This window comes from Thunnus albacares, chromosome 14, assembly GCF_914725855.1.
Source record: "Thunnus albacares chromosome 14, fThuAlb1.1, whole genome shotgun sequence".
NCBI classification, from domain to species: Eukaryota; Metazoa; Chordata; class Actinopteri; order Scombriformes; family Scombridae; genus Thunnus; species Thunnus albacares.
The window spans coordinates 261603-281107 of record NC_058119.1 but is presented as its reverse complement, the minus strand read 5'-3'; the positions used below and the strand labels follow the sequence as shown (position 1 = coordinate 281107).

The 19505-nt window shown below is 39.8% G+C and overlaps 1 protein-coding gene across 1 annotated transcript in view; it reads right to left on the bottom strand.

The window, feature by feature from the left end:
• Window positions 1-6941: 6941 nt before the first annotated feature.
• Window positions 6942-19505, bottom strand: part of pcca (propionyl-CoA carboxylase subunit alpha) — a 37418-nt gene continuing 24854 nt past the window's right edge. The window contains exons 16-23 of the mRNA XM_044372369.1: window positions 19309-19384; window positions 19011-19224; window positions 16429-16531; window positions 13129-13227; window positions 11500-11553; window positions 9566-9706; window positions 7561-7638; window positions 6942-7247 (exon numbers count right to left, since the gene is read on the bottom strand). Coding sequence (XP_044228304.1) covers window positions 7179-7247; window positions 7561-7638; window positions 9566-9706; window positions 11500-11553; window positions 13129-13227; window positions 16429-16531; window positions 19011-19224; window positions 19309-19384 — 834 coding nt within the window. The 3' untranslated portion in view covers window positions 6942-7178. The remainder of the gene's footprint in view (window positions 7248-7560; window positions 7639-9565; window positions 9707-11499; window positions 11554-13128; window positions 13228-16428; window positions 16532-19010; window positions 19225-19308; window positions 19385-19505) is intronic.

Below are 19505 nucleotides of genomic sequence, written 5' to 3'. Positions count from 1 at the left end.
CAACAACAAGCATAAGCATCAATAGACAGGGAAGGATGCCATCAGGACTGTGAAGGACCGCGAAGGCTTGGCCCGGGACCCAGGTTTTCCTGTGAGATGAGAAAGCACAAAAAACTCCGGGGAAGAGGCAAAGTTAGTGACATGCATTGATGTTACATGAATGCATACAGATGGAGAGGAGGAGGAGAGAGGAGCTCAGTGGATCATGGGAAGTCCCCCAGCAGTCTAGGCCTATAGCAGCATAACTAAGGGCTGATCCAAGGCAAGCCTGGTCGGCGCTAACTATAAGCTTTATCAAAAAGGGAAGTTTTAAGCCTACTCTTAAACATAGAGAGGGTGTCTGCACCCCGGACCGAATCTGGAAGATGGTTCCATAGAAGAGGAGCCTGATAGCTGAAGGCTCTGCCTCCCATTCTACTTTGGGACTGTAGGGACCACCAGTAAGCCTGCATACTGGGAGCGCAGTGTTCTAGTGGGATAATACGGTATTATGAGCTCTTCAAGATATGATGGTGCCTGACTATTAAGGGCTTTGTAAGTTAGGAGAAGGATTTTAAATTCTATTCTAGATTTTACAGGAAGCCAATGTAGCGAAGCTAAAATGGGAGAAATGTGGTCTCTTTTTCTAGTTTTAGTCAGAACACGTGCAGCTGCATTCTGGACCAGCTGGAGAGTCTTTAGAGACTTGTTAGGGCAGCCTGATAATAAGGAATTGCAATAATCCAGTAGTAACAAATGCGTGAACTTTTCTGCATCTTTTAGGGACAAGATGTGCCTGATTTTTGTGATATTACGTAAGTGAAAAAAGGCAGTCCTTGAAATTTGATTTATGTGGGAGTTAAAGGACATATCCTGATCAAAGATAACTCCCAGATTCCTTACGGTGGTGCTGGAGGCCAGGGTAATGCCATCCAGAGTAGCTATATCATTAGATAATGTGTTTCTAAGGTGTTTAGGGCCAAGCACAATAACTTCAGTTTTATCTGAGTTTAGTAGTAGAAAATTGCAGGTCATCCAGGTCTTTATGTCGTTAAGGCATGCTTGGAGTTTGTTTAACTGATTGGGTTCATCTGGCTTCATTGATAAATATAATTGGGTGTCATCTGCATAACAATGAAAATTTATGGAGTGTTTCCTAATAATATTACCTAAAGGAAGCATATATAAGGTGAATAGAATTGGTCCAAGTACAGAACCTTGTGGAACTCCATGTCTAACTTTTGCCTTCACGGAGGATTCATCATTAACATGTACAAACTGAAATCGGTCTGATAAATAGGACTTAAACCAGCTTAATGCAGTTCCTTTAATGCCAATTAAATGTTCCAGTCTCTGCAAAAGGATTTGATGGTCAATTGTGTCGAATGCAGCACTAAGATCTAACAGGACAAGTATAGAGACAAATCCTTTGTCCAATGCAGTTAGGAGGTCGTTTGTGACTTTCACCAGTGCTGTCTCTGTGCTATGATGTGCACTAAATCCTGACTGAAAATCCTCAAATAAACTATTGTTATGTAGAAAGTCACATAACTGATTAGAGACTGCTTTCTCAAGGATCTTAGATAGAGATGGAAGGTTAGTTCAGACAAGTCTACTGGAGAAAAACAGTCCAAATATATGTCTGGATTTACTGCTGTTTCTAAGGTGCCTGTGTTTGGGGAGAGAACGGTGCCTGTTGAGGGCAGGAGGTGGTTAATTTTGTCTCTAATAGTTAGAATTTTATCATTAAAGAAGCTCATAAAGTCATTACTACTGAGAGCTATAGGAATACATGGATCAGTAGAGTTATGACTCTTTGTCAGCCTGGCCAAAGTGCTGAAAAGGAACCTAGGGCAGCTTTTATTCTCTTCTATTAATGCTGAGTAATAGGCGGCTCTGGCATTACAGAGAGCCTTCCTATATGTTTTAAGACTATCTTGCCAGACTAAGCGAGATTCTTCTACTTTGGTGGAACGCCAAATCCTTTCCAATTTTCGCGATGTTTGCTTTAATTTGCAGGTTTGGGAGTTATACCATGGAGCTAACCTCTTATGTTTTATTATCTTCTTTTTTAAGGGGGCGATGGAGTCGAGTGTTTGTCTTAGTGAGCCTGCAGCACTATCAACAAGATTATCAATTTGGGAGGGACTAAAGTTAACATAAGAGTCCTCTGTAGTATTGAGACATGGCAGTGAATTCAGTACTGATGGAATTGCTTCCTTAAATTTATCTACAACACTATCAGAGAGACATTTAGTGAGGACATTTTTGTCTAATGGTGTATAATCCAGTAATAGGAATTCAAAAGTTATTAAAAAATGATCTGATAAAATAGGATTTTGTGGAAAAATTATTAAATGTTCAATTTCAATCCCATAAGTCAGAACAAGGTCTAGGGTGTGGTTAAGACGGTGAGTGGGATTATTTACACACTTAGAGAAGCCAATTGAGTCTAATAATGAGATAAATGCAGTGCTGAGACTGTCACTATCAACGTCCACATGAATATTAAAATCACCTACTATAATTACTTTATCTGTACTAAGGACTAAGTACGACAAAAACTCTGAGAATTCAGATAGGAATTCAGAGTACGGGCCAGGAGGACGATACACTATAACAAATAGAACTGGCTGTAAAGTTTTCCAGGTTGGCTGAGAGAGACTAAGAACAAGGCTTTCGAATGAGTTATAATTAAATTTAGGTCTAGGGTTAATGATTAGGCTTGAGTTGAAAATGGCTGCAACTCCTCCTCCTCGGCCAGTGTCTCGAGGAATATGAGTATTAATATGACTGGGGGGAGTGGATTCATTTAGGCTGACATATTCTTCATGACACAGCGGTCCAGAGAAAATTACGGAGTCCGACATTGTTTTTGCAAATGTACACACCGACTCAATATTAATTTTGGTGATCTCCGATTGGCGTAATCGGGAGTCGTTGCCGCCGACATGGATGACAATCGTACCATATTTACGTTTATTCTTAGCCAGCAGTTTTAAATTTGACTCAATGTCGCCCGCTCTGGCCCCAGGAATACATTTAACTATAGCTGCTGGTGTCGCTAACTTCACGTTTCTGACTATGGAGCTGCCAATAATCAGAGTTTGTTTCTCACTGAGTGGGGAGAACCTGTTAGAAACATGAACTGGTTGGTGGTGAACCGTGGGCTTCTGCTTAGGGCTATGCTTCCTTTGGACAGTCACCCAGCCGCCCTGGCTTTCCGGCTGCTCGGGAGCTACCGGGGGAGTGGGAGCTACGCTAGGTCGGCCCGCACCGGATACTGGGGGCTGGCTAACTACATTAGCTGCTGATTGTTTTTCCATGGTGTGGATCCGCGCTTCCAATTCACTAAGCCTTGCCTCCAGTGCTGCAAATAAACTACACTTATTACACTTACCACTATCACTAAAGGAGGCAGAGGAGTAACTAAACATTTGACACCCCGAGCAAGAGAGAGCAGTCATTTCTACTATATTAGAAATGACACAAAGACTCTATGGATATAGATAGATCAGCACACATAGATAAACACTCTGAATGTCAATATAGTTATAGTTAATAATAAAGTCTCTCTCAGATCATCTATACATTTACAGGTTTACACTCACCTGTGGGATACAAGCCCAGTCTGACTTGTTCCCCAGTGATGGGCTTTATAGCAGCATTGTTACCTTGGATACTGTGTAGCCTAGTATTAAATATGAAATATAAAATAACAGCATAAAAATATGAAAATAACACAAACATGTGCACTTTACAATTATCAAATAAAGGCAAATCATATTCTATATTACAAGATTTTGCTTAGACATAGTAACCATTTAAAGCTCAAATTACATATTTAATGTGACATGCATGAGACATATGTTACATAAACTTCTAGCAAGTGCTTTTTAAAAATGTTTTATTGTTACAGTAATTATGTTGCATATACTGTAGTGCCACCAACGTAGCTTATTTGTTCTTTTAGCAATCAAACTTATGGAAGTCACATAGTCCTATAGCCAGGTAGGCTTGTTTCAGATCTGTACCTGGTTTTGTGAGAAATCAGAAAGGTTGTGACAGCATGTTTCCATGGCACAGACTGAATGATTCCAATTTGAACTCAAGTGTGAAATGTAATGGCATTGGCTGATTCAAATTCCTGCCATTTGTCAACCAGGGTTAAAGCATTAATATTCTGTTTGGGCTGTCAAATGTAGCTATTTCAAATGGCTACATTTGTAATGTAATTTGTAATGTCAATTGCATGGAAAAGCACTTGACAATGTCATGGTAAAAGCACTTTGTCAAGTGCTTTTACCATGGACAGTTAGGAAAGTCCACAGGCTATAGAGGTGCAGGGTGAGGGGATGCTGACTTGTCATTCAACTGTCAAGGGTGACAGGACTGAAAAATTGATTGAACCAAAAGACGGATGTCTTTGGCAACCAGTCATACTCTCAGGTGCTGTTTAGTGTGCATAATTCCTTGGTGTGTTTCATGTGCCAGAGCCACAAGAGTGGCACACAGTGATGTTGGTAACATGAGTGGCACGCCTTGAAGCTTAAGGGAGTCTGATCCTGACTCACCACCTTAACTTTCTGTGCTTTTATTGTTCCTAAGAAGCTTTTTCTTTCACTGCATTTAACTCCACTGCCTCTCATACAAATTAGATTTATTTCTATCAGTGTCCTTTCCCCTCTTTCTGTGCACAGTTTGTCTTGTGGAGCAACTCACTCAAATTGATGCTGGTGATGTGTGGTCTAGTTTTACTGGACCTACACAGTTAACCATGGAATTCTATGTTAAAGGCACCTTACATGAATGACACAGCTATTAGCTGAGGAGCATCCTATCTGTAAGGGAGGGACCAGCAGGTTGAGGTTAGTGGATACCTCTCTGAGGTTCTACCCATCACCTGGGACATGCCACATGGGAGTGTCTGGACCCCCCTCCCTTTTTTGTTTTACATTAATGACTTGAAAGCTGCCTGCTCAAGTTCTTTTTTTATGTACAGACAACTCAGCTCCAATAGAGATAAAAAAAAAAAAAAAAAAGAAGACACAGTAGGTAGTTGTTGTGTTAAATAGAATAAGAAATAGGAAAGAAACGATCTTATCTGGATCAAAGTCTAAGTTAAGTTAGTCTGGGTTGGATCTCAAAATAGAGGGAGAATCAGCAGTCTCAATATATCAAGCAATCAATCAATTTTTATTAATATAGCACCAAATCACAACAAAAGTCATCTCAGGGCACTTTTCACATAGAGCAGATCTAGACCGTACTCTTTAATTTACAGAGACCCAACAATTCCCACATATACTCAATTATTTGGGCTACAACCTTACAACCTACTGTAGGTGGTGTTACATTGGTTTTATTGAGCATGTTTAAGTCAAAATAAGTTTGATTAATAGGTTTTATTCTGGAGGTTGTACAACATGCATTTATCATGTGACCCAAGTATCAGTCTACTATACAATATAATGCTCTTTGGGCAGAGATTGTGCACTCTGAATGTACATTAGTGTGACAGATGCTGCTCTAGGAGCAGGGAGTTTACATATAGATGTTCCTGTGGCTTTAGCTTGTTTGGTAAATCATTTTTGGATTGCTTTGCAGCGATCCCTTCTTCTAAGTAGGTTCTAAACCGTGGCAGGAAAACCCCCCATAGCAAGCCATCAGACCTCCTCATTATCATTGTTTCTTAACTCATTTATTAAGGTTTTTACAACTGGTGCTTACTTGTGTGCTGAAGTCCTGTCACTCCACATTCTGAAGACTAATTAAAACAAACACTCACATCAGTACCACATACTCTCCATCAGTCATACTGTGACATCTACATTTTCTTATTTTGACTATTGTTTCTGATGTAATTAGACAGGAGTTAAGCACAACACACTGTGTGTGGAAAAGAAACACTTTATTTACTTTTAAATTGTCAGTTCAATCAAATGACAACAATTACAGCTACTTCCCTTGAGTGGTATCAAGGTCTGCAAATCGTTTTGGTTTTTTCTGATCAGATTTTGAGATATATTGTGCTGGAGTGGAGACAGACATCTGACAGACAAGTGAAAGGGATTTTGCTTTTGGTGTTAAAATGAATGAAAAATGAAATGACATTTGAAAAACTCAGCAGCAGCTTATAAACCAAAGGTCTATACACTTCCATTGTATGGGAGTGGCAGCAGATATTTCTGATGTCTGATATTTTAAAGCAACACTATTTAACTTTTGAAGGAAGAAATAAAGTTTTTTTTTTCTTATTACAAATGAGAGGTTCTCTATTTTGTTGAGACTATCACTCCACCCTAAATATTCCATATGTACAGGGACTGACCCCTATGGGGGCAGCTGACATGGATTACTCTTTAAGACACATCACCTGTTGTGGCCATTCACTGATTAGCAACCTGTGGTTATATAAGCACCACGCATGTGTGGCCTCTCCAGTTAACCCCCATTGGAATGTGTTTCAGAGTGGCTCTTAGCTGGAGAGATAGTCTCTCCACTCAGAGAACCTGGGTGACAATGTAACCATCCCTTTAATTCACAAGAAATAATATGCACCATTGAACAATTCAATACACTCAGGGGTTTTGATGTTACAACCTTATCTGGTCTGATATGACCAGTAGGTTATGGCGGCCGATGTTAGTTAATGTTTGCCAACTTAGGATAAATTATGGCAGCTACTGCTGTGCTACAGCTACTGCTGTAGCTGCCATAATCTATCTACCACAATTCTATCATAATCTATCTACCACAATTGCCACTATTAAGCAAAAGTTACATAGTCTAGCTTTAGAACCTTGGCCCATAAACCAAAACAATCTGCAAGGTCACACACTACTAAGGGTAAATGAGATTTTCTTTTTTTAAATGTGGGTGAACTAACCCTTTGACAAAAACAAATAGTCAGGTCTGGAAAACACACAAAACAGAAGCAGAACGGAAAGATTCATAGGACATCAATCAAGGAAAATGAAGGAGTCTGACAGGGAGGAAACAATGTAACACTGCTTATACAACTTAGCTCTGAGTCACTATCAGGGAAAAAAACTCTGCTGGGGGCCACTGTGGACACTGACCACTAGCAAGATATATCAACATTGGTTACTTTCTTTTTGCCTCTAAGGATCTTCCTCTGTGGACACAGAGAAGAGTAAGGCACATCCTGGTGCTGATGTCACATCAAAGGTTGTGTTTTATTCCAGCTCTACTAGCAGGTCTCCCTCTCCCACCGTCTCACCTGGCTTACAATGGACACTCTTTACCTGAAGGGCAGAAGGGGAAACACACACACAAACACTTAATAAAGGCCAAAAACTGAAAAACTGTGCTCTATTGTTTTTAGGTTAAATAAATATAATTGTTTAAAAACTGTGTCTAATCTACTCATGGAGGTAGATTAGATTTGCTCACAAGAAGTGCACCAGCCGGTGCTCTGTGGACTGGGTGTTCCTTCTTTATATTTTATACGTAAAGATGCACTGATCTGAAGTGCTAATTTAGCAATTTATCAACTAGGTACAATTAGTGACTAATGATAATATGGGTAACTCCACTGTCAGCATTTCTTACTGTTACCTTTGCTTGCTTGACAGCAGTCATACTGTTCTGCATCTTCATGGCTTCAATCACACAGATCTCCTGACCCTCTGCAACCTACACACACAGACACACACAATGAATGAGGACATCAGTTAGTGGCAGGAATAGTAGAGTTCATCATATGTTTGCAGCTTGTCTCTCAGTACAGGAAAACATAACAGAAAAAAGGGAGCTCTTATATTATTTAAAAGCTCTTATGCCAAACATGTCAGATGCTGACAAAGATAAGAGTAACACAAGAACCACCATTGATACGGTTGTCTGCCACCCTACTGCTGCCGACACCCTTTAGCTGTTGGTCACATTTGTTTTAAGCATTTGTTTTGCGGCTGCCTCGTTAAGCGAGTCTACAGTTGCAGCTACCTCTAGCCAAACAACAGCAACAGCAGTCCAGGTCGGTAACATATCAAGGCCTAAAACAGAATCACCAACCTCACACCTCACTAAGAGAGAGAGAGAGAGAGAGAGAGAGCAGTTGGGAGGAGTGGAGCTATGATGAAGTTTCACTCAGTTTTACAAGCGTTGCTACTAATGGTGAGTAAATCCAGCAAGCATTGTTGTGATGAAGAGGAGCATTGTTAAATCATAGATGATTGCTGTGTGTCGCCTACGTTGGTGCAGATGTCTGATAGATGGATTTGTATTGTCGTGTTGAGAGAAAGGCAGGGGGGAGAGAGAGAGCTATGTAAGTGGAGCCACTAAGTTGGCAATCAAGCTAAATCAGCTGGGGAGCGATAGAGAGAATGTTCATATGACTGTTACTATGTATTATCCAAATATTTGGACAAATTGTATTTTGATGCTTTGGTAAAATTTAAATTTTCATCCCAATAAAGCCCTTTGAACTGAATTGGATTTAGAGAGAGAGGGTTAATATATGTCTCACTGCTGCGTTTCTGAGTTTTGCTCATTACTGATATGATTGCAAATGATGATATAAAGAAAAACAAAACTGCATTCGTGGTAACCACAAAAACAATTAATTTAGACCTGGCTTCTTAATGAGACTGGCGTTTATTTTTCAAAATGGCCAGTAAAAGTAAAAGGATTTTTCAAATCCAATGGTCACTGAGTATTTCTATGACATCACGTGACATTGCCATATCTTGGCATTTCCTGAAACAACGCCCCTGATGTTAAAACTTTTCAGATTGTGTGCCTAGATACAGCCTTCCCCACAGACAAGATACAAGATTCGAATCCTGGATAAGGAAAGAACGTACAATTTATCTCTCATTTACACACAAAAGTGCACTACAAAGTTTTCAGTCTCTGCAGGACAAACATGACCTAGAACAGAATGACTTTTTCAGATACCTCCAAGTGCAACTTTATTTCAATCAGAAGTGCAGATTTACAGATTTATCAAGAGTAGAATCTGAGTTTTAGAAAATCCTGAAATCAGCCTTCAGTTCAATACCAGATAGGTTCATCTCAAGCAATGCTCTCTTTACATTAAGCACAATATTCAAGACTCAAATATCCCTGAACTTGGAGACTCTTTATCTGGGCCATGTTTTGTTTTTGAAACTGAGGAGGGCTATAAAGCCGCTGCAGGCCCTTTTGGCATTAAATAAAAAAAATCAATCAATCAATCTACATTGGAATATTGGTATGGAATAATCCTGAAAATATTTAAAATGGAAAGGTTGACTTAATCTTTGAGGATGCAAAAAGACAAATTCTACCAGATTTGGAAAAAATGGGTCGAATTTATAACCCTAATACAAGCGGACTGTGTATGATTCTCTCACTAATGTTTCATGCTTCTTTCCTCTTCTTCATGGGAATAGTAGAAATGGTTCTAAAGTATATAGTTACATTTTTATCATTTTAGTATACTTTTGATGGCCCAAATTTGTCAACATGTAAATAAATAGTCATTCACCTCTTACTTACATAATTCAGGCAGTAAAATAAGAATTGTTGTGGTTCTTGTATATAGGTATGTCATAAACCTCTACATATTGGAATGTGTTACCGTATCTCCAGGCCTGACCGACACAGCAACCACTGTGCCTGGCATCGGTGAACGCAGGATGCTGCTGGTGTCTTCTGGAACTTTCTCTGGCATGTAGGAGTTCAACTTTGCAGCCAACTTGGACATGACGCGAACCTTAAACTACAGAGCAATACAACACAGTATGAGAAACACAGGAAGTGGGTACTGTACTGATATGATAACAAGTAAATGCATTATGATCAATAAAGAGCATAGTCACTATGTGAGGAATGATTGCAAATGTAATAATAATTAGAATCATAATAATACATTTTTATTTTAGAGCACTTTTCAAGATACTCAAAGACAAAGAACAAAAAAAACAGTAAAAACTAAACTGTGAATTTTCAAAGCTGTATTCTGTGTTATGATACCTTGTACTTCTAGAGCAATTTTAAGTCCAAAGTGAGTGCTTTCACAGTTTTCAGACCTCATCAATGTGTCATGTGATTAGAAAGAGCAGGAGAAAATTTCTAAACATCTTTCAGTCCAAGTTTGATCTCTCTAAGCACATATACATTAAACATCTCCTCCAGACTTGTATTAAGACATATAAATATACTTGGAATAATGTGTGTCTGATATGGTTTTAAAGTATAATTACTGCTTGAAAATCCTTAAGATGGCATCTACTCCCTCATTAAAAAATCCAGAATCTATGAACATGCAAATTTACTTAATTTCACAAGTTTAACTGCTGAACACAAGCTGTCTCGTACTTCACTCAAAAGTTCATTCCACATCACACTTGTGTAAAGGTACTGGACCAGGATTGGCTTCAAACTAGTTGTGATGTCACCGATCATGCTCGTTGGCCTGCCCCTCAAATCAGATTTTCAATGAGCACAGAAAAACTTTCCACTTTCAGCAGATGAATGTGAAAACAGCCTTCTAGTGTTAAACTCTGCATATATATCATTCTGCACAGTGAAGCTCAAAAATTCAACTGTAGGAACATGAAGAAAAACATTATGAGTGGAGGGGGACTTTAAACTTACAGATTCTCCCTTCCCTCAAACACAGTTTAAACATATATATCCTCATGCTCAGCTACTCCTGCTGCCACTAATAATGTACAAATATTGATGCTAGAATCGATTGAGGAATTTCTTGAGGGAAATCAATTCCTCCTCAAGAAAATGTAAACAATGTAACAATGTTTTACATTTTGGCTAATAACTCATGAACTGTGAGGCATAGGAGAAAAAAATATTTGTACTGAGGGTTCCTTGGAAGAAGACAAATTTATTTGGTCACGCCTATTTGTACCTATACAATTTTTCCACCATTTAGAATTTTTTTTGTGAATGCATTTTTTGTTTCCCTTTGCACATATTTAATTGTGTTTTAGCCAATAATTTTTTGAACCATGATGGGCAATGGAAGGTATTTTGTACACACTTCCTCCCTGGGTGCAAACACAACTTGAGTGGAACCAATTACACAATGTGGCCAATTTCAAATTACTATGCCTTTTGTCTTGTAACTTATGAACCATAAAAAAAGATAAAAGATTCCTGGTACATAGACTCCCCTTGGGGATGTGCTGAGAATATTCAAACATGGTAATACTGCCCTGTGGCCATTGATAAAACACTGCCATATCTCTCAAATGAATGACTAAATTGTAACTAAATTTGGGTGGTATATTCACACAAACACCCAATAGTAATGCGGAATTCGATGGCCTTTCACATGTAGGTGATACAGTACAAATAAATGACAACGCTAGCATTTCTCTATCAGGACAGAATTTTGTGAGCATATGTAACAGAAATACTGGAATACTTTTTACGGTTTGCTTACTAGAGACTGTGTGATGACGTGTACTGTATCTGAAGGTCATTATCATTCTATTGCAACCAAATTAGAGACCTTTATGTATATAATCCTGTGCAAACATGCAGCCTTACCGATGTGCCCAGGTACTGCAGAACAATTTCTCCTGAAGCATCTCTGGACAGACACTGAAACAAAAAACAAAATGTCATCTGCATTTTGCTGTAGTCTCTACAACTGACCTGCTGTAGTCTCTACAACTGACTACCAACCAGTGTAAATAATAATAATAATAAAAATACATTCTTGTAAATGTGCTATTAATTTCAGCTCTTACTGTGTGCTTAACGTAAGGTGAAAAGATGCATATGATGTGTCCATTTGATAACCTTAACCTGTGTGTGTGTGTCTACTATTCATGTTGTGGGGAATCTGTTTACACAGTCACACTGACCCGCCTTTTGGGGACAAAAAGCAAGTACCCATAAAGTAAATCATTAAATTTTAGGATAAAGACTTGGTTTAAGGTTACAGAAAGGTTAACAAAACAGCTGGATGAAAAGAGTGAGGCCGGGTAGACCAAATGGGCAGCTCCACATGGTAAGAAAATTACAACATGTAACTCTGTGAGGAATTACAGTATGTCTCTATCGTCTAGCAGTAATCCATGAAAACTACACGGTGTGTATCTTGTCATTTTATCCTTGCAACTTGGAGACTTGAACCATTTTATTTATCTACTAAGTTACTACTTCTCTAGCAGGAACAGACACTGACAGCCTCACACCCAAACAAACCGACTTGCAAGCTGCCCCAGATATAGAACCCTATACATCTAGCCATAACGGCTGCTACAGGTGGCTAGTTTCAGTGTTTACTTCTGTTCAGACTCAGAAACAAACTTTTGAAGTAATTCATGTAAAAAAATCAAGTTTATTCGGAAGGATGTAGGAGTCTCAGCAGCTTGACCTGATGTTCGTCGTTTTGTCTTTTTACGAAAGACGGAATCTCTATATACTCTATATAATCTGTGTAACAGAGCTGGAGAGAGCTAAATCAAATGGTGGTAAAAGCAAGTAAGTTAGGGCAAGTCTCCAGGAAAACAATGTAAGTCGATGTAATGTCCTCTGAGTGATGGAAACCCGATTCTGTGTGTGTGTGTGTGTGTGTGTGTATGTATGTATGGGGGGTGGAAAGGGTCACAGTGGACAAGATGCACAAACATACACTCATGTGATTATTTGCTAAAAGTCCCACATGTGTGCATATGCGTCTGTATGTGATTAGTACAACTCAGCCATGCAAACGCACGTGCGTGTGCATGTGTGACTCCTAACACACAGGTAAGCATGTGCACATGCTAATCCAGGCTTCAACTGCCAGAAGCAAGTGAATACTGTTATCACAGAGGTAAGAGAAAACCAGTTGTTTATCTTAATGTGGACCATATTAATAGGCTAGCATGATTCATTATTGTTGTTTTATCTGTTTTTGTCATTTATGTAGCTTTATTTTAAATTTTAACATCTTTTTTATTCTGTTTTTTTTTTTTTACTTCTGTTTATTATAGGACAGAAATTTTGCTTGGCGTTAGCATTTGGCCATACTGTAGTAGTGGTAATGCACAAGTCTACGGAACATAACATTGGTGGTTCAAACCCACCCTCATGCATATTTTCTTCAGCTTCAGAATCCTCTATGAGCCTTTCCACCCCCCACAGAATGTGTGCATGTGTGTGTATGTATGTGTGTGTGTGTGTTACCTGCAGCATCCTGTGAGTGCCATTGATTGTGAGTGGCAGCAGTGGGGAGGCCAGGTTCCACTGTCCACTAACCTCCACCTTTCCTCCATCCACCTCCACCTACAGAGACAAACAGATTAAGTGTCCTGATGGCTGCAATGGCTCAGACTCATTATCAGGAGACAATCCTGGCACCCTGTAAGTCTATACAGGGACTGTAGTTGCATGTCATTCCCTGATGATTGATCTTGGTTATATTTTCTGAATGTGAGGTCAGGTTTTGAAAGAGTTGATAACATGATAATGTTTTAATCAGCTGTCTGTATAAATGAATTAACATCAATGATTCTTTTCTAATCATTCTAATGCTTCAGAGGCATTCTATTGTCACTCATGGATACTGGAATTGTCCAGATTGTTATTATTCCTATTTCACTTCTACCCTAAAAGTGGAGCTCAGAAACTGAAACACCTATGACAAATCAAACTTGGCAGACACTCCAGAGGTCTCATCAACTACTCAAATGACAAAAACCTTATCATCTGACCCCATGATGGCGCTACAACAGACACTTTTATGTTTTGGTCTTAAGCTTATAGAAACAACATTCTTTCATCACACAGTCTCCCCTCATTTTGAAATAAGTCCAAAATGTTAAAAAAAAAAAAAAGTTTTCACAGCCTTCAAATTACTTTCAACCTTTACCAAAACTTCACACATAAGAAGTTTGGATTTTTTACTAATTCATTTTCAAAGTTGTGATGATGCAGCTAATTTTATGTAAACTCTCATTAAGTTTGTTTTGTGCTTGTCACCTGGGGAGCTCAATTATTTTGATATTTAACAAATTTAAAAAAATAAACAGTTTTAATCTAGACAGAAACTTCACCAGTGAGACTAAACTGAGGTTGAACCATAGAAGCAGTTTATGGCCTTCCATTGGTTGGTACTGCTGCCAATCAAACATGTTTACACTCCTATTGGCTAGTTTTGCTTCCTCCGCCTCCTGTGTGTGCTTGTTCTTCTTTCTCGGGCAGTTTAACTGAGCAGAGCATATGTCTTTGTCCCACTCAGCAAGTCAGAGGCCAGCCTGCTGTGGGGCTCCTGGTCTCACCATTACCATTATAACAGTAATTATGATGGTAATCATATCAGTTATATCAAACAGCCCCCACTACACTCAGACATGGAGCTGAACGGCTCGCTGTTCACTTGTTTATTCAAAGTTAATTAATATTAAATGTGTCACGTCCAAATTGCACCAAAAGAGCATCTGTCTCTACAGTAAATCACCTGTCGAGTATTTGATGGTTCACAGGCTTAATCTCTCCCAGAGAAAACTTTCCAGTGACGTCTCCGTCACTCACTTGTGCGCTTAGTTTGCTCGCTATCACTCTCCCTTTTTCTTGTCTATTTTTAAAATAAGTCAGGAAACCCACAACAAAGCCTAACTTTTAACGTTATCATACAAAGAGAGATGTCCCTTCCTCCTCTCTCTTATGGCAGGGTTGAACAGCTCTGATCATGACATGCAGTCGAAGAACCCAGGAGCCCCACTCTGCTGACTTGTTTATTTAGTTTAAATGTGTTAATATTGATCATGCCGCCTGCACAAATTGCACCAAATTCGACAAGGCACTCCCTTAATTCCCCAGTCATATATCCGCCAAGTGTGGAGTTGATCAGATGAATGGTTCAAGAGATATTTAAAGAAAATGCAACCGATGCAATGTATATAGGACTTCTAGCCATAGGTAATTTGCAGTCCTTTATCCTGGTTAGGCTTTTAAGGGATAAAACACATAATGCAACACTGTAATACAGGCAAAGAGACTAACAATAAAACAGACATAGATAAACAACCACTACAAACAGTAATTGAGACAACAAAGACTACAAATGACTACTAAAGGAAGGAATCTCTGTCTGTATGTGCGTGTGTGTGTGTGTGTGTGTGTGTATCCTTCGCATACTCCTCGAACCATCGGATCGACCCCACACTTGGCGGGTGTATTGCTGGGGAACACAGGGGGTGCTGTGTCAACTTTGGTGCAATTTGGACAAGCAATACGTTTAATATTAATAAACTCTGAATAAACCAGCACTCAATGAGCCGCTCCGCTCTCTGCAGGGGCACAGCAGAGCTTCAGGGCTCTGCCAACTGACTCTGACTTGCAGGGAGAGAACAGAGACGAGGTGTTACAGGAGTCAGAGAAAAGTTCTCTAAAAAGAGAAAAGTAGACAGTGAAAACAGAGCTTTTAATCAAGAATGAACACTCTGACCCCATGTCTAGACAGAATGTGTAACGTGAGCAGCACATTTAGCAGATCAGCAGCAAGTGACTACACAGGAGGCATTCAGGTACATTGCTGAGCATAGGTCACCCATGTTTTGGAAGTGTTCCAAGCCCAATACACAATGACTGTATTTATGCATGTAAAACTGAGCAAATACTTCTACAGGCAGTTCAAAACCAGTTTGTCTTGGCGATTGTGAAGCGCCACTAGAGACAAAGCACAAATCTTTTGAGCAAACATAGCATGAGCAGCACGTTTAGCACATCAGCAGCAGCAGCGGCGTATGAACCATTGTGTCTACACAGGAGGCATTCAGGTACATGCTTGAGTGTAGGTCACCCGTATTTTGGAAGCACTGCGAGCCCAATACATAATGACTGGAGTTACTCATGTAAAATGGAACAAATACTTACACGGGCAGTTCAAAGGCAGTTTGTCTCATATGCTCCTAGACTGTGGCGATTGTGAAGCACCATTACAGACAAACCACAAATCTTTGGAGCATACATTCCAACTCAAATCTGAACTGAAGGCACAGAAAATAGGAACAATCTAAGAGCCCAATATGATCGATCCACTTTATTTTAGGATGCATATTGTTATTTTTAAGTGTTACCCTTATTTCACTTGAAATGAGAAAAGAACATGTATTTATTATTACATTACATGTACTTAGCCTATTATTTATATAATCTGTATATAACAGACTGTTAGTTTCTTTCATTTTTTTGGTGTATATACTCACACCTCACATCAACTGTATTCATTTTTCTATGTACTGAAGTAGCAGCCAGAAGCCACACAATCAGCCCGATCTGAGCAGGCACATTTTGAACAGGCACTGTACTAGTTAAGAAAAATGACTGAAAATGACGATTAAGAAAAACACTGAAACTTGTGCTTTAAAATTTATATAATGCGTATATGTCAAACAATATGACTAGAGCCTGGCGTCATAAGACCCTGCATGCAGCTTTAATGATAATATTTAATTTGTGCATAAAACAACTTTAAATACTCACAGTATAAACATCTCCTGATTTTGTAACCTCAATCGCATGGTGTCCCTCCCCCAGCTCCACACACAGCTCCCAGCGCCTACATTCCACAGGCGTGGAGGACATCCTGCAACACACATATGGCTCATTTTATATTATCAAGGGCCATACCATCAGAGCTTGTTCTTCTAGAGTAACATCCACTTGAATAACACTCTATAGGTGGCTTTATAGTTGGCATTTTACAGTTCCAAACGATTGTTTTTAACAGTGTCACCTAAATGTACTTAACAATGCCCACATGTTTCTGGTCTCTAGGTGGTGCTGAATAATAATGCTTTGAGGCAAATCCTCATAAGTCTGCCTGACAACATGCCCCAGCATCAATCAGAACTGCAGGGGAAATTATGACTAACTTGAAGGACATAATAAACCAAATGGTAATTAAAGCAGCAAGCAGCGATGAGCGGGCCCTCGCACCTCACACGTGTTGGAGGGAGCTGCAGTCATAGAATCGCTACTGGAGTTTGGCTCACACGGCTCTGGATTGTCAGGATTGTCAGGGACATTGTGTAAATGGATAAAATATTTCCTGTGTGCAGTATGTGGCGTGGGAGATGTGTTAGAAATTGTGTTAAATTGTGATATATGTTTTTATGAATATCAGACATTGCATGTAGGTCATAACTATCACCTCATGTGTCCACTGTGTGGCGCTAGAGAACACCCACTAATCATACATCGTATATCATGTGTAGACCACACCATGTAAGTTTTCACGTAAAGCTGACTTCCTGTTGTCAGTAGATGGCGCTGTGAGTATGACTCATTATTGACATGGGCATGTGTTTTGTGGCCTGGACTCTTATCAAGCAGGAGAAGTTTGGGGCAGATTGGACAATGTAAAGCTGAGTTACAACAACATCCTGTTTAATTGTACGGCATGCCACACCAAGGGTATTCCATGAAAACTAAAACTTCCTGTTGGACTTAGGGTATGGCTCCAAGAGGCTTGTTTTAAGGCTGGAGATGGTACATCTGCCTACCAAATTTCATAAATCTACATCAAAATTAAAAGGGAGGGCTTTGATTTTGAAATTTTCTAGGGGACACTCTTGAGCCATTTTGTCATGCCCAAGACCCAATAAATATAAAATTTTTCACCACTTCTGACGAAAGTGCAGAGTTTGATAAGTTTTTGAGCATTTTTGGCCCTTCAAAAATGCATTTGTTTTGGAAGAAAAAGAAGAAGAAGAAGAAGAAGAAGAAGAAGAAGAAGAAGAAGAAGAAGAAGAATTCCCTCAGTTTCAAGAGGGCCTTTGCACTGCTAGGGCAAAGGCCCTCTTGAAACTTTCAAGCTTGGGCCCTAATAATAATCTTTACAAAAACAATACATTCCTCACACTTTCAGTGCCAGGGACTGTTGGGCTCCACTCATAGAGCTTTTGCATGTTTGTGATGATATATCATGTGACGAGAGAAAAATGTCTATCATTTCATATTATGCTCTATTGTTTACATCGTGGCGCAAATCCCACTCTTTACACCAATATTTTTCGTCATTTGGAGTCTGTCCATCTGTTGCACGGATTACATTGATAAATTACTCTTCTTGGCTTTTTACTCGTGAAACTTTTATCACACTAACAGTAACATAACGAGTTTAGTTGTTGTCAACTTTCCACCGCTGTCTGTCTCTACTCTGCTACGCTGCACACACACGGAGGGCTCAGTCCTGCCCGCACTGAGAAAGAGCAGAGAAGCAGCAAGACAGCGACCATAAATGACAGCAAAACGCAGTAGAGACTGTCATTATTTGTGTTATTTACCAAATTTATGTGCTCTCTTTTCAGCTCAGTGTGCAAGAGTTTTTGCTGCGTTTCATTTACGGTTGCGCTACTCTCCTCTGCTCTACAGCCCCTTAAACCATATTCAGACCAAACCAGGTGGTGCGGTGTACAACTGCAGAGTTGAGCGGAGGTGTGTGGGGGTGTTAGTGTTTTAGAACGTAACCACTGTGAAAGAATCAAAAAATAACATTTTATTGGTCTGATTCACCGCCTTTCTCACTACCAGTGCTCCCTCTCTTCATTCACTCTCTAGCTCACTTGACGCTGCTCTCTCTCTCTTGCTGGTGCTCTCAGCTCTCTCTCTCTCTCTAGTCTTTTTTAAAATGAGTCGGGAAGCCGTCAGAAAGGTCTAACTTAACTTTTAATATTATCAAACGAAGAGAAATGTCCTTCCCTCGTCCTAGTAATGTCTTTGTACTTCCTCATGACAGAGTTTACTGCTATGATCAGTATGATCTCCGTCACACCAACATGCTATGTAAAAGCACAGAGAGGCGGCTTTATGCCGGCAGTGGGAAATGGAGGGGATGGACCAACTATTTATTCATTGGATTAAAATGTGCTTTATCGGGATAGGTATCATTATCGGATATGAAATGACCTGTATTGGAATATGAAATTTTCATCATATCGCCCCGCCCTACTTCTGCATTGTACTGCATTTTTCATAAAGTAGTTAAATGACAGTAGGGGCGGTGTGTAGAAAACTAGACCTCCGTAGTCTCCCACAATAATCAAGCCTGCTGGTGTCGTCACCTCAGGTTGCCCAGGACCTTCTGTGAACGGAGCTGAGCAGTGATGTAGAGAGCCACTGCCGAGGCCAACAGCTCCCTGCGTTTGTCCACCTCCAGCTGGTGGCCCTTGAAGCCATCGGGATAAACTTCCGGCAAGAAGTTGGTGCTGATGTCACCAGAGACAAAGCGAGGGTGGGTGATGATTTCCCTCAGGAGGGGAATGTTGTGGGTCACACCTGGAGCGAAGATGACCACATTTCATTGCAGAGAGACAAAAAATTGCCATTTGAAAAGTGACTGTGTCTGATCTGTTGGTGTACCTCTGATAACGTAGTTATCCAGAGCATCTTCCATCTTGGCAAGGGCTTCAGCTCGTGTAGCTCCATAGGTAACCAACTACAAATAAATACCAGAGGAAATTATTGTGGAACCACAAACCCTTGTGGAATGGTGGCATTTTGTAATCTACTTTCTTCTTGAGACCACCTGCTCCTAAAAATGACACACAGCTCACACA